Source organism: Engraulis encrasicolus, chromosome 14, assembly GCF_034702125.1.
Source record: "Engraulis encrasicolus isolate BLACKSEA-1 chromosome 14, IST_EnEncr_1.0, whole genome shotgun sequence".
Lineage (NCBI taxonomy): Eukaryota > Metazoa > Chordata > Actinopteri > Clupeiformes > Engraulidae > Engraulis > Engraulis encrasicolus.
The window spans coordinates 14,234,774-14,258,527 of NC_085870.1; the positions used below are offsets into that span (position 1 = coordinate 14,234,774).

Below are 23,754 nucleotides of genomic sequence, written 5' to 3' on the forward strand. Positions count from 1 at the left end.
GGTTCGCACACTCCTTTGGGGGAAAAAAAAATCCAAAAGGAGTGTGCAAACCTTTTTTCCCAAAATATGCATTTTTAAAAGCCTTATGTGGCAAAAGTGCATGATTTATTTACTGAGATCTACAATGTAAACGAGCACTGTGTGACAGCATTGCGGTAACTATGTGTGGTTAAGCTAGGGGGTGCATTCTCTCCTCAAATTAATAGGATTTATGCCAAGTAACTCGGGCACACTTTCCAGACAGCCCAGGTACATAAATAGTGTTTTGAGTTATTTGGGGACAGGGAGAGTAGATGAATTCAGTGGGTGAGATTGTTGAGAACAAAAATTGAGGGCAAAAATAAAAATGAAGTTAAAAAAAAACACACACACACGCAAACTTTTTCAGGTCCTCTAGTGGACTGCATAGCAAACTGCCATCAACCTTCGTCTTTCCAACTCAAGGAGAGAATTAAACACTCTGAGACACTCAATTCCACTTAAAAGTATTTATTGTAATTCGGAATGAGGGCTTCTGTTATGTACAATAGATGACAGAAACAAAAAACATCACATCAGTTCATAAATAGTGGAGCTCCGTGAGACAGTGGTACAGTAAAGTACGACAGATCACCTTTGTTTTAAGTTTATTGGCTGTACACTGAATGTGGTTGCTTGTCCCCTTCTCTCTCCCTGACCCCTTGGCACCCAGATTGAAATGCCTTTTATGACGATGTACAATCATTATATTGAGGTAATGACTGGTGGTTGCTAGACAGTGAACCGAACAAAAACAACCAAATGTGCTAAGATTTCAAGTTCTGTTTCACCCGTTTACCACCAGAATACTAAAAACAGAAAGGAGGGGGGAGGGAGAGGAAGAAGGGAACCCTGTTATTGTTCTTTTTTTGTGTGTTCACAGACTAAATAAACGTTAAACCTTCCGTTCTGTGAGAGGGGACCGAGGATGTAGCGGCACTCAGGAGCACATCAGGGATACAGCGAGAGAGTGAGAGAGAGAGAGAGAGAGAGAGAGAGAGAAGGGGAGAAACATTTGGAGCTTGATGGCAGAGGAGAGGGCGAAGGCTGTGGGAGGGTGGGGGTGGGGGGGTTAGGAGGGCTTCTCTAGAAGCGGAGCCAGTACATGGCGCTACGCATTCTGTTGTAGTCGGGCAGCTGCTCACAGGGGCCTGCAGATTTAAACAAAGACAATAGTTAGGGTTTTTAAGAACTGCAGCAATTAATTAAAATCCTTGGAAAAACTTATTTCATTTAAATTTTGAGTTATCTGATGGCTCTCTTCTCTAGACACTCGTAGCCTCATCTCTCTATTCTGCTCACAGTCTACTGCTACATTTTCTTGGAAGCTGGTGAATCAGTTCGCAATAGAAAGCTTTCGCATACCTCGATATGAGTGTGTTGATATAGACAGACTTTATCATTCAAAAATGTAAACAAATGGGCATAACTGGAAAGTAAGTAGTACATAGATGCAAGTGCCATCCATGCTTCTGGATTTTATTTACAGCAATAGATTACTAAAATTAGTTTAGGCCTATTGTATGTAAATTTCACAAGAAAATTAAACAAAATCAGATCAAACACTCTTGCCCTTTCTCCCCCTCGAATCAAAACTCACCGACAGCGGCCACGGCAGGACATTTGTCGTAGATATATTTGGAGCACACATCGCGGATCAACTTCGGCGACACTTCCTGTGGGGGGCAGAGTAGAGGGTGAGAGAGAGCAAATAGTGAGACGACAGGTGGTGGTGGTGGTGGGGGGGGTTTAAACACAGGGGGTTACACCAGGCCACAGAGGACTGAACTGATGGGAGTCTGGTGGGGTTATGGAGTGTGTGCATGAAGGAGAGAAAGAAAGAAAAGGGAAGAGAGAGCGAGAGGGAGAAAATGTTTGCAATATTTGAGAGAAAGAGAGAAGGCGGAGGGAAGAAGGATAACAAGAAGGAGAGAGAGGGGATATTCAGAGAGAGAGAGAGAGAGAGAGAGAGAGAGAGAGAGAGAGAGAGAGAGCGAGCAAGCGAGGATAAGGGGGTGTACTCACGTCAATTCTGGCATCCCACTCGGCCAGGTTAATGCGGCGGCCATAGTTCAGCACGTGTCTTCCGATGTCGTCACACGTGGGTGTCGTACCTACCACACAACAGTAAGGAGTTAGTTTCAGGGCTGAGTTTTTGTGTAGATCAGGGAGAGAGAGAGAGAGAGAGAGAGAGAGAGAGAGAGAGAGAGAGAGAGAGAGAGAGAGAGAGAGAGAGAGAGAGAGAGAGAGAGAGAGAGAGAGAGAGACAGACAGACAGACAGACACGCACACAAATATGCACATAATGTATATATGAATGAGTGTTTTAGAGGTCATCAATAGAGTCAGGGATGCCATGCTGCTCTATAATTTATTTAATTTTCTCCTAATCTCTGGTCCATGTAAATCTTTACCGTTGAGCCCTCCCACCAAGCTGGCCTTCAGGAGATTCTTGGCCCGGGCGACGTCACTGTCGGTCACTGTGGTGCAGAGGTTCATCCTGCAGACACACAAGACAAATGGGTTCACCTTCAGTATAGATCCACGCTAGTTACACGAGAACGCCAATACACAAACCAATACACTGTAACCATGTTTCTCAAGTTGCAGTGCAAGTCCCCCCTAAGGACCACTTGGACTACACAACATAAATCTGCGAATGACTTCTCAGCACTCACAAGCATATGGAAAAGGAAAGGTAGATTTTGTGGTAATTCAACCAATTCGAATCGGCAACCATCCCAAACAAACTAGGCAAAACTCTAAAATATATGCTACAACTGCCACCGCATTATTCTGTACCATTAATAAGTGATTCAAATTGCCTGCCTATGCTTCAACATTTGGGCATCGATGCTACGCTGTCTTTAGGTTTGTTTGGTAGTAAGTGGGGTAACACTTGGGAACTTCTATTCTAAAATATTATTTATACGCACAAGCAGGTAAAATGAAGTGTGTGTCAAACTATCGCTAAAAAACTAAATCAATCCTACTCATGTTTCCGTAACCGTGGCAGTTTGTACCTATGGTACTTGTTCTGCATGTGTTGGCGTAATTGAATAGTTTTGTCAATCAATAAATCCATGACTTAATCAAGCAGCAGAAGAAAGCAGCAGCGGCACCAGCAGCAACTGGCCAAGTGCTCTGGGACCAGTGCAATCATGTAACTCGATGTGGTCTTTGTTGGTCACAAAGTAATACAAGGGGTTCCTCTAGGAACTTTTGTGTTCCCCACAAATCATGTGAGGCTTCTTTGATTAACATTAATATTTTTATTACAGTATATTGTCATAGGGAATCGAAAAGTGACCCATTGTTTCTGGGTTGTAGTTTCATAAGTGGGAGGGGGGAAAATCCCCTTTTATGCAGATCTGAGGACTATGCCATTGAAGTGGCTGCGACGCATGGATTTTGTACAACAAATCAGTCATTGTAAATTCCTGGGGTTTTTGAGGGTCTAGCTGTACTCTAATCTATGATCAAGCAAAGCCTAATGCTGTAACTTGTAGGCCTGCTGTTTGAATTTTGAGGAAAAACTAACTTTTTATTTCAGTTCAAGTTGACGCCACACGGCCGTTCATGCAGACTGGCACCTGCTCATATATGGCACCTACAGCAACGCATTAAATTGATGCATCTCCATATATATATATACAATCTCTGGCATCGTCATGCTTAGAAAAATGCAGCGCTCCCTGATGTGTTAGTTCAACCTATCAGAGAGACAGCAACTGACCATGCGTTCTGGGACCAGTGCATCATGTCCTCGATGTTGTTCTTGTCGGTGACAAAGTAGATGCCGAGCAGGCCGGTGTCGCTGTAGGTGGAGTGGAAGGCCTGGAAGCTCTGGCACAGACCCAGCTCCGCAGACAGACGCGCCAGACGGCTGCTCAGGTGCTGTGGAATCAAGACACACACAAACAGCGGTCACAAATCAAGCAGGGGTTAGAAATGAAGCACAAGGGAGATTCAAATCAGAGTCCAGGCCCAGCTCCGTTGACAGAGGCGCTGCCACTCACTCACACACTCCCACAACGGGGTCAAAAGTTAACACAGAGGCTACAAACATGGAAAAACGTGCCCACAAGAACACACACTCAGGAGTAAACGTCAACACAAATGTAAGGAATGAAACTCACAAACAAATACACACACACACAGACTGAGGTGAAAACAAACATGCTATAATATTCTGTACAATTTTCTGTAATTTGAGTAATTGGGAATGTTAGAAAAGACTCTTTCACACAGTGCTACATGTCAAACTGTACCTTTCCTCTGACAAAGGACTTACTCAAACACGCACACGCACACACACGCGCACACACACAAAGTTAAGAAACAAGCAATCTCCAGACTTCACCGCACCTTTCCTCCGCCGAAGGTGATGTCGTAGCTCCCGATGATGCTGTTGGCCACCATGAGGGGCACGATGTCCGGGCTGTCATGACCCGCCCCCTCCACGGCGATGGCAATGTGGGCCAGGGGCATGCCATCGTCACGCATACGGATCTGCCAACAGCGGCACAGAGAAAACAAGTGTGTTATTTATGTAGGAGGGAGACACCTGAGTGCTTCATATCTTAGTATGTTGGGCAGTATATGCTATAGTTTGTGTATTTGCAAACACTGACACAGATTTCTTCCATGTTAATGGGCAGTTACTATGGCGACTCCTACCTCACTTCCTGTGAATCGGCAGGGGGACAGCACGGGCACGGCGTCGCCCTCGTACTCGAAGGACACGCTGCTGAAGTGCTTCTTGGCCAGCCCCACCAGCTCATCATGGTTCACTCCTACACACACACACACACACAGTACATATTTAACTTGACTCAACAATACAAGTTAATAAAGCATTAGGAACCAAATCAGCTGAATAATCCAACAAATATTGTCCAGGACCAACCACCATGCATGCGCGCGCGCGCGCACACACACACACACAAAGTGAGGAGGACAGTAAAGGGTCAAGTGTTTTAAACACACTGAGGGTGCATCCCAATATGTGTCCTTGCCTCCTCCACTTGTGCTTGTCTCCTCGTCCCTCCTCCTGGCCCCTCCTCCGTGGAGAAAACGATAAAGTTTCCCAGCTGTCAGCCTCGCCACAACAACTTTTGAGGGACTGCTTTTCATTCACCATCCCAATTGCAAATGAGAAAAAGACTTTACAATTGAGCTTTTGCAAGATATTGAAATATAATGCTGTTGTCAGTGATGTCATCATGACGAGAAGCAAGTGGAGGAGGCAAGTGGAGGAGGCAAGGTCACATATTGGGATGCACCCACACACTCCATCTTGACCAGGGAGCAGGCAGACACAAGGGAGCTATTCTGTGTTCTATTTGTGCCAGAGGTTGAGATTCTGAGGTCAGCGGGGGGATGGCAACAAAACAAAAAAAAACCTTGCCCTCACCAGCAGCCTATAACCGTGCGGTCACACCGCGGGCGTTGAACGCGTGGAAAGATGCGGAAGTAATTGACTTTGTATGGGAGAGGAGGCGGCAGATGCGTGAAAAGCAGCAAAACGTTTCTAGCGGCGAGGGCGTCAAAAGTTGAACTTCATCTTAAAATATGTAATGAGCTCGGCGGCAGCAGGCGGCAGCCAATGGAATGTTCACATTTTTCTAAACACGAGCGTCGGTTGGTCGAGATTCCTGGCCGAACGCTTCAGGTTGAATCGTTCGCCGCGTTCAACGCCCCTGACCAGTGCTTTCCAGGCAGGAGTCAGCAGCGTTGTGGCTCTTTCAACGCTGACGGTGTGACCGCAGTATTAAAACCTAAATATCTTAGTCTCCGAAGCATATAAAAACATGAAATTAGCTGCACTTAAAAGCTAGGGATAAATGGTGCAGACGACAAGAGCAAGAGAGAAAGGCGATGGGTACCTCCAGCTGCAGACAGCACCATGCGAGGGGCCTTGAAGTGGCTGTTGACGTACTCCACCAGGTCATCGCGAGTCAGGGTCCTACCAGGATACACAACTCGCCATCACTATTCATTCATCCTCCACATTATGCACACAAAACAGTGCTGCAACATAATGGCTATACCGCATAGAAATATGTAATGTAGCATGTTGAGGTCCTCTTTTCTATCTTGTTTTGTATTTAAGTGTTTGGTAGTAGTGTAATGTAATGTAGTGTGTAGTAGTGTAGTGTAATGTCTGAGGAATAAAGGACACAGTTCTCTGATGACAAGTCATGCCAATGGCATGTGTATCTCAATGGCATGTGTATCTCTGAGTCTGAGAAATGTATGACAAGGCTGTTGCAGTTTTTCCTGGTGAACCAGAAGCTATGTGTTGACGCCCAGGGGGCTGGGCTACACAATCCTTCTGGTACACCTGTGATTCGCTCTCCTCCTCCGTTTTCGAAATAACCGGGGCAGCACGACGAATCAGGATCGTAGGGAGGGATTTCAGTGGGTATGACGTTTATCGAACGCCCTCCCCCAGGGTAGTTCGGCTGTGCCCGCCCCCTCCCTGAATCACAACAGTAATGGCGGCGTGCGAGGAGTTATCATGCGTCGGGATGGAAAAAGCAATTTCAGCGGTGTTATCCAAAATACCTCAAGTTGATTTTCTAAAGGACGTTGTTCTGTTTTGGTTCCCGACCTGGCGGCGCTTACGTGACGACACGTCCTACGTCACAAAGCTTCAACGTGAGTGGTCGAAGTGTTATGTCATTCATATGAGGTTGCTCCAACCGCGTGCAAGCATCTTTTGACTAAACCCCGCCTGCGGAGAGGCGTGAAAGGGCAGTGTGCCAGTAGCCTGTTACTTACAGGCTACTGGTTCACCAGGAAAGTTGCAGTTCAGCTCTTAGACATAAATTAAAAAATGATTGGTTACAAGTTAATACGCAAGGCAAACCTACAGATATTTATAAACTATGGAAATTAACACTTAAGATTAGCTTTCCATTAGGATGCTGTCGTCAACGCAGAGATATGCAAGAAGGGTGTGAATGACACCCAGAGGACAAGTTGATAATGCACGTCCACTGACATTTGGCCAGCACATGTACACATCGAGCTCAGAGAATAATGCCAGTGTCAAGCTTATACAGTTGAGAGAGAGAGAGAGAGAGAGAGAGAGAGAGAGAGAGAGAGAGAGAGAGAGAGAGAGAGAGAGAGAGAGAGAGAGAGAATCAAAACAAGCTAGAGGGAATGAAGAAAAACAAAAACAAGGAAGAAAAAAATAATATAGATATACAGTATAATGCACAAACAAGGTACATAAATCCTTGCAGGGTGGTACATCACGTGGTACATCACATGGTAATCAAACATTTCAAACAAGCGATTTAAGGTTAGGGTTAGGTTTAGGGTTAAGGTTAGGGTCGTATGACGTAAGCGGTAAGTACCGAAAGGGCGTCGAATTAGTGAGTCCCATATGAGGGGGGCCTCGTCATGGTAAAGTTTGGGAACCTCTGGACTAGAGCTATGCTAGGCTAGGCTAGGCTAGGATGCGTCCAGTACCTGGCGTTGACGGAGGGCCCGAAGACGCTGTGCCCCAGCGGGGTGCCCTGGAAGGCGGTGGCGTGCAGCAGGTCCAGGCAGACGTCCTGCAGGCTGCCCTCCACCTCCTCCAGCTCCCTCAGCACCACACTGCGCTGCTGCTCCAGGTCCGCCTCGCTCAGGGAGTTACTCTGCACCACCTCCGACAGCAGCTCCACAGCTGGGGCAGGGAGAGACGGACATCAGAGAGAGAGAGAGAGAGAGAGAGAGAGGGACACCAGGGAGAGATAGATAAATGGAGGGAGGGGGAGAGAGAGGGACACAAGGGAGAGATAGACAGATAGAGAGAGAGAGAGAGAGAGAGAGAGAGAGAGAGAGAGAGAGAGAGAGAGAGAGAGAGAGAGAGAGAGAGAGAGAGAGAGAGAGAGAGAGAGAGAGAGAGAGAGAGAGAAAATAAATTGACGAGGGTATACCATACCAACAGCATTTCGTTTATGGGTGTGCGAGAGAGAGAAAGATAGCGAAAGACGGATAAATTAAAATACATTGATGAGGGTATACCAATATAGTCCAGGAGCCCAGGGGGGTCTACCTAGTTGGGAAGGTTACCAATTTTTATGGGTACTATGATGTCTGGCATGGTCCCCAGATAGAGGAACAGCACGTCTGCCGGGTTCCCTCGGGTGGGTGTGGCAAGGAGGGGGTAAAACTGGCACCCAAAAAATGGGCTAGATCAGTTGGTGAGGTTACCACTTGGAACCTGTTGTAAATTGTTCATCATAGTCCCCTGATAGAGAAATGACCACTGCCAGACATTTTTAGTGGTGGGTTACCCCCGGCAGACGCCCCCGTATGATGATACCCCCCAAAATGGGCTAGATCAGTTGGTGAGGTTACCACTTGGAACCTGTTGTAAATTGTTTGTCATGGTCCCCTGATTGAGGAATGGCCACTGCCAGACGTTTTTGATGGTGGGCGGGGCTTGCCAGACATCATTAACTGGGGGGTAAAAAGTGGGCTAGATCAGTTGGTGAGGTTACCACTTGAAATCTCTTGTAAATTGTTCATCATAGTCCCCTGATAGAGAAATGACCACTGCCAGACATTTTTAGTGGTGGGTTACCCCCGGCAGACGCCCCCGTATGATGATACCCCCAATATAGGCTATGTCATTCACATAAGGTTTGAACCATTTTAGATAATTCCAACATGGAGAAATGATTGGAAGGGTCAATATATTCAAAGAAACATGTTTTGGGTACTCTTTTAGGACAAAATGACTTTAATTTAACAGATATCACAATTCCGAACAGGAATCAGTGTTTAGGCTTTCAAAAACAATGCAAAGATGACGTGTTTCTGACTTAAAAAGTGCATTTTGTAGGATGTTGGCCAGAATATTTCCCTCATTTTCACAAAATAATGAACCAATATTTACTATTATGACCAAAGTGCAGTAAGTTTGGCAGCTAAAAATGTCTATTTAAAAATGGCAGATAATTGAGAAGTTCCCCCTTTGCATGTATGAAAAGTGCATTTTTTTCCAGCCATAATGAATACTTACAATTTGATGGTGGTGGTTAATATTCATAAAAAGGTAATATTTTGAATGGGCAGTATGAATTCTGGGAAATAAACAACCTAATAAATTACACAAAGCACCTAAGCAATTCATGGACAAAATATTGTATTAAGAAATTGCACTGTATGCACTACTGCACCACTGTATAACAGCAATTTGAAATGTACACTCTCCAGCAGTTCTGAATATTGAGATAGCCTAATATTCAGGTAAATTTTGCCACTTTTTTTGCATATACAGTAAGTGAATGGCCCAAAGTGGCCCAATTTACCCGAATTCCCCAACATAGACATACACAGGACTGACATTAACTGACAGACATTAAAGTGCAAGACAGGACCAGTAACAGTATTCAAGTATTGAGAAATAATAAAGTGAAGAACTATGTCAATGTGGGGGCATAGCAATGGTGTGATGCATGTTACAGGGCCCAGGCAGTTATTGTGAGATACTGCAGGTAAAGGTGCAGTCACATTGTGTGTGTGTGTGTGTGTGTGTGTGTGTGTGTGTGTGTGTGTGTGTGTGTGTTTTGCAAGGCCCAAGCAGTTCTTGTGAGGTATGCAGGTAAAGCTGCAGTCACATGGTGCAGTTCCATAGGTATAGCTGTGTATGTAGGCCTATCTATGCAAACAAATAATATATCCTTAAGCACACAACAAAGATCATGTCAATCTACAGCAGCCATAAATACATACTGGAGCCCATACATTATCAGCAGCAGTAATAAAAGTAGTAGATATATCTTGGAGAACAGAGTGGGTTTCGTGCACATAGCAAACAGTGCAAAGACTTGATGCAGTTGTTTTAGGGGGGTGATTTGTGTTCTGGGTCAATCCCATTCCTACACTGCTGTTGTATCCCGCTGCTGGATTGTAAACTCTCATATGGCCTCCTCCATGTCCCTTGCATGGCATGTCTCCTGGCACCCCATCCATGCTGTGGACTCTGGTAGGGGACCCAGCAAACGTACTTGCCACAGAGCACATTATGGGCCAACTTGAATGAGTGGCACTAGCTGAACAAATGATCATGATAGATGGAAGGTGAAATTGCCCACTCAACTTTACCCAGGAAGCAGTGGCATTGGTGGGCTTAATCAATGATGAAGGGTTGTTCCAGCAGATGTCCTCCCTAAGAATGTTGTGTAGTTCACTACACCAGTAACAAAGTCAGTTATGGGTGCTGTGTGGATGGTCAGTGACCCAGCTTGCACATTCTGTACATGAAATATACTATTATGGTGTTGAATGCTGAATTGAAGTAGGCTATATGCCCAGCATCCTCACATACCAGAGCATTCTCTCATATTACTCATTTTATCCAGGTAAGGGCTGGGTGGATGGCAGAAATCGCCTCCTCTGTGGAACATTTGACTGAGAGTATACAATATCAACAAGAAGAGGCCCTGGGTGGGTGGATGAATTTGTTATTGGATTGGATGTCTGACACACACGCACACGCCAATGGAACTGCACATGTGCATGCTATACCTCACAGCAACGGCCTGAACACCTGCAATATGCAACACACCCTGCTGCTGTGTATGCCTATGTTAAGCAGTTCTAAATCTTCAGAGCTGCTGGAAAGTGGGGATTTCAAATTGCTGTTAACAATGGTGCAGTAGTGCATGTAGTAGTGCAATTTTTTTTTAGTACAATTCACAGGCCTTCAATATCAGCGCAATTTGTCCACGAATTGCTTTAAGGTGCTCTGTGGAGTATTTAATTAAGTATTTAAGTATTCATTATGACTAGGAAAATTGCAATTTCCATACATGAAAAAGGAGATCTTCTACATTGTCTGCAATTTTGAAAGAGACATTTTTAGCTGCAAAAGCTACTGTACTTTGGTCATAATAGTACATATTGGTTTATTATTTTGTAAATATTAATTAAATATGCTGGCCACCATTCTTTTAAATCAGAAACATGTCATCTTTGCATTGATTTTGAAAGCCTGCCCACTGGTTCCTATCCGGATTTAAATTAAAGTAATTTTTGTCCTAAAAAGTACCCAAAGCATGTTTCTATGAACATATTGACCCTTCCAATCATTTCTCCATGTTGAAAAAAGTGGTCTCATTTGTCTCTTTGTACCATGTCTGGTTCAAACCTTATGTGAATGACATGGCCTATATTGGGGATGTCATCATACGGAGGCGTCTGCCGGGGGTCCCCCACCACTGAAGATGTCTGGCAGTGGGGGCGTAGCAATGGTGTGTTGCATGTTACAGGGCCCAGGCAGTTATTATGAGATACTGCAGGTAAAGGTGCAGTCACATTGTGTGTGTGCGTGTGTGCGTGTGTGTGTGTGTGTGTGTGTGTTTTGCAGGGCCCAAGCAGTTCTTGTGAGGTATGCAGGTAAAGTTGCAGTCACATACATACAGTAGTACAGTTCCATAGGTATAGCTGTGTATGTAGGCCATTTTGGGGGGTATCATCATACGGGGGCGTCTGCCGGGGGTAACCCACCACTAAAAATGTCTGGCAGTGGTCATTTCTCTATCAGGGGACTATGATGAACAATTTACAACAGGTTCCAAGTGGTAACCTCACCAACTGATCTAGCCCATTTTGGGGGGTATCATCATACGGGGGCGTCTGCCGGGGGTAACCCACCACTAAAAATGTCTGGCAGTGGTCATTTCTCTATCAGGGGACTATGATGAACAATTTACAACAGGTTCCAAGTGGTAACCTCACCAACTGATCTAGCCCATTTTTTGGGTGCCAGTTTTACCCCCTCCTTGCCACACCCACCCGAGGGAACCCGGCAGACGTGCTGTTCCTCTCTCTGGGGACCATGCCAGACATCATAGTACCCATAAAAATTGGTAACCTTCCCAACTAGGTAGACCCCCCTGGGCTCCTGGACTAATACCAGTGTGAGTGTCGGATAGAGAGAGAATTAATTTATAAACAGCTTTGTTGTTCATGTAAGTCTGTCCCCTTTGATAAAATACAGTGTCCACAAGATATAATGCAATTAAGCCTCACTACTCTTGGATAAAAAAAAAAAAAAAAACAGTGAAAAGTTGAGAGGTTGATACAGATGTACTGTGATTGTAAAAAAAAACCATGCAACATTTTTCACCTGTTGACGTGTTTGCCATTTACGCTTTTACTGTTTCAAGAGATGACGGGAGCAAACTAAATCAAGTAGGTCGCAGGCTTCACTCAGGTTTCTTGATAACTTTTAAGGGTGCTGTCCCAAATGAATACTTAGAATCAAAGAAAAAGGGAGGCGCACCTTGCATTAATTTTTTTCTTTATTTTTTGTGCACAAACGCGTTTCGGCGTGTGCCTTCCTCATTGATGCAAGGTGCGCCCCCCTTTTTCTTTGATTCTAAGGAGCAAATCACTACCCAGCTCTCTTACCTTTGGGTAAGTCTTTAGCTAAGGTCTTCATGTAGTAGGCAGTGTGCTCCCGGGACGTGTAGGCGCTCAAGTGACCCCCCATGGCCTCCACCTCTTTCTCCAGAGCGCCACCTGGATGCTGCTTTGTACCCTACGGGAAGTGGCATGACCATCAGTTTAGAAATGAAGCATATGGATAAGAAAGGGTTACCTATGCATCGACTAATAATCAGATAGACAAACTGGGTTGGTTGGGGGTGTCCTGAATATGCCAAATCATACATTCGTAACACCCAAAAAACGGCCATGGACAATCGTAAACCACATCTTTCCTACGAGAAATTGCATAGGTAGCCCCCAGACTCTCACTGAGAGATTGTCTTTAACCAGGCAACCCTTCAGCCAGGTTGATGAGCGAATTGGTGAAATCACCTGTGTCAGGGTGAGAGCACAGGCAAAAGGCATGTCTGACAGGAGTCAGGACCTTTACTTTGTCAAACCAGTTTGTCTGTGTATGCCAATGGTTAAGAGCCATGGTTGGTCTGGTACCTTGAAGGCCATATGTTCCAATAAAAACCCTGCACCGTTGTTCCTTTCAGATTCATAACGACTGCCACAGCCGATCCACAATCCGACCTAGGGGATAAACAAAATAATATTCAATAATGCGTCACTCTGTCAGCACGGGACTACTTCACTGGAAACATACTTTGTAAATGTTGTAATATCCTGGCATGCCTTTTTAGGTATACTTGTCTCCGGCAAGACTCACCGTGCAGGTAGCCTGTCCCGTCTCCTCAGACGCCACTCGGAACCCATTTTCAAGTGTTGTCAGGCGAGTGTCAGGGGCTCCCAGGATGCTCTGGGCGTATGAGACTGTCGCCTGGCCCCGTCTCAAGGACAGGAGAAGGGGCTGCAAGAAAGTCAAATGTGTTGACAGAGTCACAATGTGTATCTACATTAGGCTATGAATCATATGATAATGACAGTTCTAACTCTGGTAAGTGTGCCTAAGACTAGTTGACCATATCTTGCTTACTAACATTTCGTGATCACCTCTACTGTATACACCACATAGCGACAGGTCAAGTTTCAGTGTACACAAATACCTGAACTCAGAGGATTACCACAAACGACCCTGCGTTCAAGCACCCGTTCATAACACTGAATATGTTGGCTGAGCGTGCGACACACAACTGGTGACTGGATAGTGGCGTTAGCTAGCTGGCTACATAGCTAACTTAAGGACAACACGGGGCAGGACAAAGCTATTCTTCATGACCTTGTAGACATCACACAACTGCTCTATGCCCACGTTTAAATAATAGTCTATGATTTATACAAATTCTCGCTTGAGGAGAAGTCACCTAACTGTGCAAGACACAAAATGTCGAGTTTGTGCTCCGCTTATTGACCTTCCAGACAGCTACTTTGCTAAAACGGTTAGCCAGTTAGCCAACATTTCTAGCTGCAGTGTAGCGAAGCTTTCGACAGGAAGCTATCTAAGCTGTTAGCTTTAGCTGCCATGAAGTTACCGGACTCAGTGGAGCCTTCTTGATAGCCAATTTAATACCTAATCGGCTACGAGGACAAAATTCACGAAACTGCTGAAAGTCAAATAAATAACAGTTGACTTACACTACGGGAATTGGCGAGAGCTCGCCCCAAAGCACTCCCGGCTCGACACACGGACGCTGCCATCTTTTCCTGGCAAATTCAGAAGACAGTTTAGCGCCGGGGGAGGCAACAACCAGGGGCCTCATACGTCAACCTACGTAACGTAACTAGCTTCTACGCGGCACTGCACTAGAACCTACGTGAGTGGACTGTCCCTGCTTGACCCTGGGCCCTTCAAAAGTTTTTGACAAGCAGATTTGGTTCTCCAAATATGATAGGCTTAATAAATAAAGCATTGCGGCAAATATAGAAATATGCATGTCTTGGTTTCATTCAAAGTTGTTTTAACAACAGTAACTTTAGGTTTCAGATGGGTAACTGTTCTGCCTTCTATTAGCAGAAGTGACAAAAGTAAAACTGCATTTGGTAGGTTTTATGTAGCCTAGGCCCTAGGCTACAAGTAGATGCTATTATATAGCTGTTACACCATTTACTCAATTGTACCTAATGATGTCTCTGTGTTGCTACTGTAAAACACTTATAGCAACAACAAGCATCAGACTTGATCCAACCGGTAGAGTCAGCTGATCGAGGATTTAAGTATGCACATTTTTCTTTCGATTTTGCAATTAGGCCTACAGTTTTTGTGTTTATTGGCACATTTTAGTCGATAGTGTGGTGTGATCCAGTTGAATACAGACTGTCTTACTTAAAAAAAAAAAAAAAAAAAATGTATTTATTTCATATTTTTGTTGTGCACCGTTTTGTGGACCCACGTCCATTTCTTCTGGAACGTCTGAATCGTAAAACCAAACATGTTTTATTCTACTGCCTCAAAATGGAAATACCAGTACTCTATTATGACGCAAACGTGCGGTTACCGTGCGTGACTATAAATAGCCCGACAATCACGATTCATTATCATTTGGAAGAGTTTGAATTACAAGGAGAGTTAGTTTTATCTATGCGGTCCACAATGGACCATTACCCGGACTTTTTGTCCACCCTTAACCGACACGCACGCCATCTCCTGGGGGAAGCCTTTGGCGACATGGCGCCGGATCACCACCAGCAGGCGCTGAAGACCGAGAACCTGCTGGAGGAGAGCAGGTGTGTGCGCGCACGCGTGCGTGTCATACGAATGTATTGATAGGCCTATGGCCTAATGTAATATAAGATGTTATATAATATGATATAATATGTAATGTAATATGATATGATAGCCTTAGATAGGCTTAGGCCTTTAACTCAGGGGCGGAGGCGGAGCTAATAGGCAGGGCAGACAGGGCATTTTGCCCCTGGGCCCAGGGCCCTCCTGTATTGATGGTGGGGGCCCTGTTTTGACCTTGTCAGGCTGAATGGTGTTTTACCAGGGGCCCTGTGTGCAATTGTTCCGGCACTGCTTTTCAACTGTATCATTAACTTGAATTAGAATTAGCAAAAGCTAAATATCAGCTTAGTGCTTGACATTAACTTATTAACTTATTAGCATTAACATTACTAGTGCAGAGCCCGTTGGGCCTATTTGCCCATGTTATGTTTTGTAATTTAGGCCTATGTAAAAACTGGGGGCTTCCCTGCGCTGTCCTAATGTGCTCCTTAAAAGATATGAAGACGTGTTGCATAACTGTAATTTTTTCATGTAGCCTAAGCTACAATTTTTTACCAGATAGATATAGATAGATAGATAGATAGATACCGTAGATAGATCGTTTTTTTTCTCATAGACCTACATAAAATAATTGTTGCAAATCTCTTGACTAACAGGGGTCCTATCTCGAAAGCGTCTTTGCTAACGACGGTAGCAACGTCCTTTGTGAGAGCGACTCAACTCTCTCTCGACAGCGACGCTCACCACTAAATCCAAGGGAATGGTGTTACGTCTTGAGACGGTCTTTCGACGGTTAGCAACGACAAGGATCGAGAAACGGACCCCAGTAGCCTGGCTCTCACGCAGACCCTTCGTACTTCATGCATCTTCGTTAAACTTCGTGAGCTCGCATAGTGCAGTACCACCCGGGGAAGTGACGAGTCTGTAATCCATTATTTCTCTCATCAGAGCAGGAGGAGAGAGCCAATCAGAGACGGATATCCACGAGAAACCCGGAACACCCTCTCGTTTGTCCACAAGCCACCTTCCTAGCTTGCAGAAACGGCTTGAAACAAAGCAACCCGAATGTTTTTTTAAACAGGACCAACGCGTAATGCATTCCATAACAATGGGGAACACAGTAGTATTAATGAAATAACGATGAGAGGACATCTTTAACTCAGGGGCAGAGCTAGTAGGCAGGGCAAGCAGGGCATTTGCTCCGGGCCCAGGGCCCTTAATTCCGTAATGATGGTGGGGGCATTGTTTTGTAGCCTGGGCGAATAGCCGACTGTTGACTCCGTCAATCAGGCTGGCAAAAGCCATGAGGAATCCGTCTCCGTTGACGATGGGAGATGGTCTGATCTTACTCTATCATTTAAATTATTGAAGTTCCAAACTCAAATTAAAACCCATAGGCCTATTGTGCTTTATTAACATGCCTGTTACGTTATAGCGTCGCAAAAGCATACAAATAACAAAACGAAAGTGTGAATATAGTTACCTTAACCAATCAGTAACGGAGCTCGCGGGTGAGTTCTACGTCACCACTCTCAACTGTTTGCTGATTGGCGAAACACTGAGAGAACCGAGCTCGAGCCAGACGATGTGCGGAGCCAAAATCTTTGGGTGGAGTACAGAGGATGGCGTCGCGAGGCTAGTTGTTTTGACCTTGGCAGGCTGAATGAATAGTGGAGGCTATCAATGTTTTACCTGGGCCATGTGTGCAAATGTTCCGCCACTGCTTTTTAACTAGCATTAACATTGATTAGTATTAGCACAAGCTAAATATTAGCTAGCCTTAACACTAGCTAAGTATTAGCTAAACATTAGTATTAGCTTAGCATTAACCCTCTATTGCATGAACAACCTTTTAAACATCATATATTTAAATGTGTTTTTTAGACTTGAAAGTGGTTAAATAATACAAATGTGAAAAAAAATCTTACATTTTTTTTGGGGGGGGTAGTTGGTAATTTGTTGCCATATGGCAACAACGCGGGTTCGATGAACATGCTGAAATCAATTTTCTTTCAAAATCATGATCTTATTAAAGGAAATTGTAAACAATTGTAACATTATAATGTTACAATATGCAATATAGTTTATTTGAAGTAAAATACATGTAGTTTTATTCATATTTTACCAGGAATAACTCAATGAGAGCCCTGCCCTATGTAACTCAATGGGAGCCCATTGGAATGCATGTATAGAAGGAGTGTCACTGTATGCATGTGAAAATTAATTTATTTGTTAATATTATAACATATAACCTATGAATTAAGGTATACAAATAGCATAATATTAAGAAGGTTCATATTTTCAAGTTAAAAATATATAATAAGTGCAAATAGAACACTATGTAACTCAATGGGAGCCCATTGGGATGCATGTATAGAAGGAGTGTCACTGTATGCATGTTGTTGCCATATATGCCATAATTTCCGCCTTTTACAGAGAAAGTATAACTTTATATTTGGATTAAATGATGAAAAATGAAAGTTTACACATCCTAGATTAATGTTGAATTTTATTATGATGAAAATATGTCTTGAAGTTTGAAAACTAACTATGTAGAGAAAAATCAGGGGGAGGAATATGTGTTTACACACATGATGCTTGGTGCAAAAATGCTACGGTGGTACAGAGGCACTGCTCTCCACTAGTGGAGTTCATGATCATCAAGTGCCGACCCTTCTATTTACCAAGAGAAATATCCGCTATTCTACTAGTCGCAGTGTATCTCGCTCCCAGCAACAACAACAGCGTCAGAAGCGAGGCACTGAACGAGCTGCATCGGGGCATCAGTGAACAACAAGATGCACACCCAGATGCCTTCACAGTGGTCTTGGGAGATTTTAACCACGGAAATCTCAAAACAGTACTTCCAAAATTTCACCAACGTGTTAACTTCCCAACAAGAGGACAAAACACCCTGGACTTTGTTTACACCCCACAGAAAGGAGCATACAAGGCAAAGCCCATGCCCCACATCGGACTATCAGACCACTTAACGATCCTGCTACTGCCAGCTTACAGACAAAGGGCAAAACTCACCAAACCAGTTCTGAAGGAGGTGAGAACATGGCCAGAGGGGGCCGTCTCACGACTACAAGACTGCTTCGAAACCACAGATTGGGACATTTTCAAAACAGCTGCCACCCACAGCAACCACATTGACATTGAGGAGTACACAGACACCGTGACCTCCTACATCACAAAATGCATCGATGATGTTACAGAAATAAAACACATCACCACCAGGGCCAACCAGAAGCCATGGTTCACAGGAGACGTTCACCGACTGCTGAGGGCCAGAGACAAAGCCTTCAGAGCAGGAGATGTAGCTGGCCTAAAAACAGCAAGGGCAAACCTGTCCCAGGGCATCAGGAAAGCAAAAAAGGAATACTCGGACAAAATAACAACACACTTCAAAGACAGCAGAGATGCACAGAGCCTGTGGCAGGGCATACAGGCCATCACGGACTATAAGCCTGCACCACGAAGCTGTGACAACACCTCTCTGCTAAACGACCTGAACAGTTTCTTTGCCCGTTTTGAAGCACAAAATGACACTCATCCACAGAAAACTCCCCCTCCCCCCCATGATCAACCCCTGTACCTGTCCTCTGCCAGTGCCAGTGTGAAGAGGACACTGGCCACCATCAACCCACGCAAAGCAGCTGGCCCAGACAACATACCTGGCCGAGTGTTGAAGGATTGTGCAGAAGAGCTGAAGGATGTCTTCACAGACATCTTTAACATCTCTCTGGAGCAAGCAGTCATCCCATCACTTTTCAAAGCTGCTACCATCATACCCGTGCCGAAGAAATCATCACCATCATGCTTCAATGACTACTGTCCTGTAGCTGCAACTGGCTGCTGGACTTCCTGATGCAGAGACCACAAGCAGTACGGGTAGGGAATAACACCTCAAGCACCCTGACCCTGAGCACGGGGGCTCCGCAAGGTTGTGTTCTCAGCCCCCTGCTGTTCACGCTGCTGACACATGACTGCACAACGACCCACAGCACTAACCATCTAGTGAAGTTTGCGGATGATACAACATTGGTGGGCCTCATCACTAAGGGCGATGAGACTCACTACAGAGAAGAAGTAGACCTGCTGGCCAGATGGTGCAAAGACAACAACCTCCTGCTGAATGTCAACAAGACCAAGGAGATTGTTGTCAACTTCCAGAGGGTCCAAAAACAACTGCCACCACTGACCATCGACGGTGTTGCTGTGGAGAGAGTGAGCAGCACCAAGTTCCTTGGAGTGCACATCAGTGACGACCTCTCTTGGACCCCCAACACTACATCACTGGCCAAGAAGGCCCATCAGCGTCTCTACTTCTTGCGCAAACTAAAGAAGGCAAGTGCTACACCCTCCATCATGACAACATTCTACAGAGGAACCATAGAGAGCGTCGTGTCCAGCTGGATCACAGTGTGGGGAGGAAGCTGCACGGAGAAAAACAGGAAGACACTCCAGCGTACCACCAGGCTTGCAAGCAGCTCGATGCACCAAGCAATCAAGATACTGAACACTCAACCCACTCTCCCTCCACTGTCAGCCTCTAGCCAGCCAGGCCACTGACAACCCTATGTCCATACTGTCTTATGTCCATGTATGAGTACTGTCTATGTCTATACTGTCTATGTCCTTACCTAGATTAGTCTATGTCTGCATGGGAAAGCAAGAAACGTAATTTCAAATTCTTTGTATGACCAGTGCATGTAAAGAAATTGACAATAAAACCAACTTTACTTGACTTGTAAAGATTCCCACTATGATGTGACCTTCATAGTGTGGCGCATCCACATGAAAGGGGTGGGAAAACAGGATTTCCTAATAAGGTAATGTCTTCAAACTGAGAAATATTTCAAAAGTGAGTGTTTCAGGACAGTAAACTTGGTGTTTCGGGACAGCAACTTGTTATCCCAGCACACAGCAGTTGGGTATGCCAGGACAGCAGAGAGTGTCAGCAGGAAAGTGTCTCGGGAAAGTTTGCAGGACACCAGCAACCGTACAGTATAATTATCGCTATAATAATTATCTATTTATCTATCTGTCTGTCTGCCTATGGATCTATCTATCTATCTATCTATCTATCTATCTATCTATCTATCTATCTATCTATCTATCTATCTATCTATCTATCTATCTATCTATCTATCTATCTATCTATCTTCAGTGCGAAGGAGACCAAGGTCAACGAAGAAAATGCCTCTCTGGAGGCGAAGTTACAAGACCAGAGGGCCTCTCTGGAGTTAGAGTTTGAGAAAAACAAGGCGACTCTTGCAGCAGAGTGGAGGGCAGAGATGGCCTCTTTGGAGGCGGAATGGAAAACGGAGAGGGCGTCTTTGGAGGAGGAGTGCCAGCAGCAGAAGGCGTCTGCGGACGCTGCTATAGATGCAGAGCGCAAGAAGCTGTATCGGTTCGTGTCTTCAGTGACCAGGCAGCTGTATGGGCAGCGCAAACAAACCGACCTCCTCCGGGCTGCCCAGCATGAACGAATGCTGGCCGACCTGAAGAAGCAGGCCGCTCACTGGATGGTGGTAAGTAGTTAAAGGACTAGTAGTTGAAGAGTCAAGATGCTTTATTGAATAAGAAGGAAATTAAGGTGTCATTAGTAGCCTACATACACTGCACATTGCGCATTTCAAACAAGTATTGCATACATCTTTCTGCATATATTAAAAATATATATAAAAGAAATAGAATGCAGGAACGTGCCATGGTAAATCACTCTGTGGATCACACACTATCTTGTTTGCTTGGCTATGTAACCCACATATGACTGATTGTGATAGGATTGGAATGGGGGTCAAAATGGTTTACTCAGAGCCAGTGATTGACATACACAATAACAATAACTGTTGGCTATTTCCATCAGACATTGGACAAGATCGAATTGCACACTTCTGCATACATTCAAACACGGTGTGTGTGCGTGTGTGTTGTTCTGCTACTTAGGCACCTTGGGATTGCCCGGCCAGTTGTGATAATGCTGATGTTCCGGTGGTCCTCTCCACATGGAGCCTGAGGGAGGAGACAAGGAGGATCCAGGAGGACATGCCCCGCCTGTACAACCACCTGGAGGTAACTAAGAGAACATAGACAGCTGCCCTTCAATTACGGCATGGGTAAGCGGTTAGGGCGTCAGACATGTTGCCCAACGGTTGCCGGTTCGACTCCCAATCCACCAGCTTGGTGGGGGGAGTAATTAACCAGTGCTCTCCCCCATCTTCCTCCATGACTGAGGTATCCTGAGCATGGTACCATCCCGCTGCACTGCTCCCTTGGGGTGCCATTGGGGGCTGCCCCCTTGCACGGGTGAGGCATAAATGCATTTTTTTTGTGTGCAGTGTGCAGTGATCACTTGTGTGTTGCGGTGTGCTTTGTCACAATGGGACTTGGCGTTTCCCCAATTGGGCTTTCACGCTTTTGCTTTCATCTATGACTTTATAACATTATAAGTTACTATAATCTAACATCCATAAGCTATTACTACTACTATTATATGATGTGATAATCATTGTAATTTTAGGATTAGTGATAAATTGGTTTTACAGCATTCTATTTACCACACATCCTTTTTGTGACCCAAGAAAACACAGTAGAATGGGAGTCAATGGAGACACAAAAACCTAGATCAGGGGAGGGGAACCTTTTTCGTTCGAGGGGCCACTTCAAATTCATCCGAGGGCTGTAAAGGTCCTCCGAGGACCGTATTATGAACACAAACCAGGATTTCCCCCTGCACTTTAGGCCTATATTGAAGGCAGCTACCTTTAAAACAGTCCCCACCTTCTCTAGGACCCCTGAATATAACTTAATTGTATTGCAAATGTAATTTCTAATATTCCTTTACAAAATATGTCATATTTCATGTGAAGCTGCATAACATATCGCGGGCCGAATAAAACGACCTCAAGGGCCGCAAACGGCCCTCGAGACAGAGGTTCCCCACCCTGACCTAGATAATGACAAAGTGATGTATACATTAAAATACTATTTGCGGCCCACTGGACTGCTGCGTGGACGACCCGGCTTCGATTCCCAACCCTGGTCATTTCCTCCCTCCCACTCATTTCCTGTCCCACTCTTCACTGTCCTCTCTAAATAAAGTTGAAAAAATATATTACTGTATATATATTATTTGCAAGCTCATGTTACGGCAGCCATGCAGATTTACTTGACCAGTATTGCGCCTTAGACCTTCCTTGTGTTCCATTGTTTTAGGAGTACTATCAGCATGAGAAGATGCTTCAGCACCTTCTGAAGCACCAGCGAAGGGAGTCAGAGCTTGAGAGGAGACTCTACATCAAGTGCCAAGGCCTGGATGCCAAATTTGCCAAGGAGGAAGCAAAGAGGCAGGAGGCCGAACGGAAAAAGAGAGAGGAGCTTCATAAGAGGCTCCTTAAAGAAGCCGAGAAGAGATGGGTTGCTGCACAGAAGAAACAGAGGAAGAGCGAGGAGAAGGCCAAGAGGGAGGCCGAGAAAATTGAGAAGAAGAAGAAGGCGCAGCAGGAGAAAGAAGAGGCTAAGGAGGCAGCCAGGGCTGGGAGGGCAGCCGCAGGAGGAAAGAAGAGGTCGTTCAAGAGACTCTTCCTGTGCTGCTGCTTCAGAATGAGAGCCACTGCAGCTGATTGAGCTGTGCTCCTCCTGTTACCCTGTGTGTGTGTGTGTGTGACAGAGAGAGAGAGAGAGAGTGTGTGTGTGCGTGTGACAGAGAGAGAGAGAGAGTGTGTGTGTGTGTGTGTGTGTGTCCAAACTGGTTGTGTTTGTCCCTGTCAGTGTATGCCCCATGTCCCCGTCTGTGTAATCAGTCCTACTGTGTGTGCTCCCTGTTCCTGTACATATGTCCCTAATGTGTTTTGTAAATACCCCCCACCCACCCCACACCTGTAAATACCCCCATCCCATGTTTTGTAAATAGACACCCCCCCCCCCGCATTTTTTTGTAAATACCTCCTCATACCAATTTTTGTAAATAACCCCTGTAAATAAACCCTCAACCTTGTAAATAACCCCCCAGCCTTGTAAATAAACCTCTGTAAATATTCCCCCCAACTTTGTATTTGTTGTCATGTCATTGGGTCCACTTCCTCTACATTGGGCTTTTCTGCAGATTAGAGTTGTGCACACCTGCCGATGATAGCCTCAGCCAATGAAGTTAATCATACAAGACATCACACAGGATGTAGGCCTGAAAATCCAAAGCCTGAATCTTTAACACTGATGGAAATTAGAAAAATCTAACGACTATCTTTTATTCTGGCAAACAAGCTCCATCAAGCCTGAAGTCTGAATACTATTAAGCCCTGCAAATGCAATGCAAATGCCTGCCTTCCTGCCACAGTGCTTCTCTTCTGCCAAAAGTGGAGCTACATCACCACCTTGTCAGTTATTTTGTTTTGTCCAGGACCTGTGCCACTGGTGTGCACACAATCCCTGCGTTCCTAACCTTGTGTTGTCACATGCTGGCTGGCCAACCCTGCCTTCCTTAGCCTATTCGTACATACATGTCTGTAAGCTATTATGTAATGATTTAGGCCTACAGCGTACAGTCTAAAGCCTTTTAATGTTAGCCTTTGTCGTGATGCTGATGATGATTATTGTTG

The 23,754-nt window shown here is 45.0% G+C and overlaps 3 protein-coding genes across 4 annotated transcripts in view; 1 reads left to right on the plus strand and 2 right to left on the minus strand.

Moving 5' to 3' along the window:
• Positions 1-23,754, minus strand: part of LOC134462123 (sodium- and chloride-dependent GABA transporter 2-like) — a 325,830-nt gene that overhangs the window by 69,649 nt on the left and 232,427 nt on the right. The gene's annotated exons all lie outside the window — the stretch shown is intronic.
• Positions 474-14,182, minus strand: LOC134462113 (cytochrome b-c1 complex subunit 1, mitochondrial). The gene is made up of 13 exons (XM_063214989.1): positions 14,056-14,182; positions 13,190-13,330; positions 12,967-13,053; positions 12,439-12,568; positions 7,501-7,699; positions 5,907-5,986; positions 4,699-4,814; positions 4,387-4,530; positions 3,755-3,915; positions 2,433-2,518; positions 2,044-2,132; positions 1,619-1,694; positions 474-1,169 (listed from the first exon to the last, which is right to left on the minus strand). Exons 1-13 carry the CDS (start codon positions 14,116-14,118, stop codon positions 1,105-1,107), a joined length of 1,437 nt encoding a protein of 478 aa, XP_063071059.1. The 5' UTR covers positions 14,119-14,182; the 3' UTR covers positions 474-1,104.
• Positions 13,325-23,066, plus strand: LOC134462114 (uncharacterized). Of its 2 annotated transcripts, none has more exons than XM_063214991.1 (4): positions 13,325-13,417; positions 20,322-20,685; positions 21,104-21,229; positions 22,373-23,066. In XM_063214991.1, the coding sequence occupies exons 2-4, from the start codon at positions 20,449-20,451 to the stop codon at positions 22,781-22,783; spliced, it is 774 nt and encodes a 257-aa protein (XP_063071061.1). In that variant the 5' UTR covers positions 13,325-13,417; positions 20,322-20,448; the 3' UTR covers positions 22,784-23,066. The 2 variants fall into 2 exon arrangements, with proteins under 2 accessions (XP_063071061.1, XP_063071060.1); XM_063214990.1 differs by lacking the exon at positions 13,325-13,417 and adding an exon at positions 14,976-15,144.

Coding starts and splice junctions, on each gene's coding strand:
- LOC134462114 (XM_063214990.1), top strand. CDS start 14,999: ATGCGGTCCACAATGGACCATTACCCGGACTTTTTGTCCACCCTTAAC. Junction 15,145..20,321: donor AACCTGCTGGAGGAGAGCAG/GTGTGTGCGCGC, acceptor ATCTATCTTCAG/TGCGAAGGAGACCAAGGTCA. Junction 20,686..21,103: donor AGGCCGCTCACTGGATGGTG/GTAAGTAGTTAA, acceptor TCTGCTACTTAG/GCACCTTGGGATTGCCCGGC.
- LOC134462113 (XM_063214989.1), bottom strand. CDS start 14,118: ATGGCAGCGTCCGTGTGTCGAGCCGGGAGTGCTTTGGGGCGAGCTCTC. Junction 4,815..5,906: donor GGTGCTGTCTGCAGCTGGAG/GTACCCATCGCC, acceptor GTGTGTGTGTAG/GAGTGAACCATGATGAGCTG. Junction 1,170..1,618: donor TCCTGCCGTGGCCGCTGTCG/GTGAGTTTTGAT, acceptor TTAAATCTGCAG/GCCCCTGTGAGCAGCTGCCC.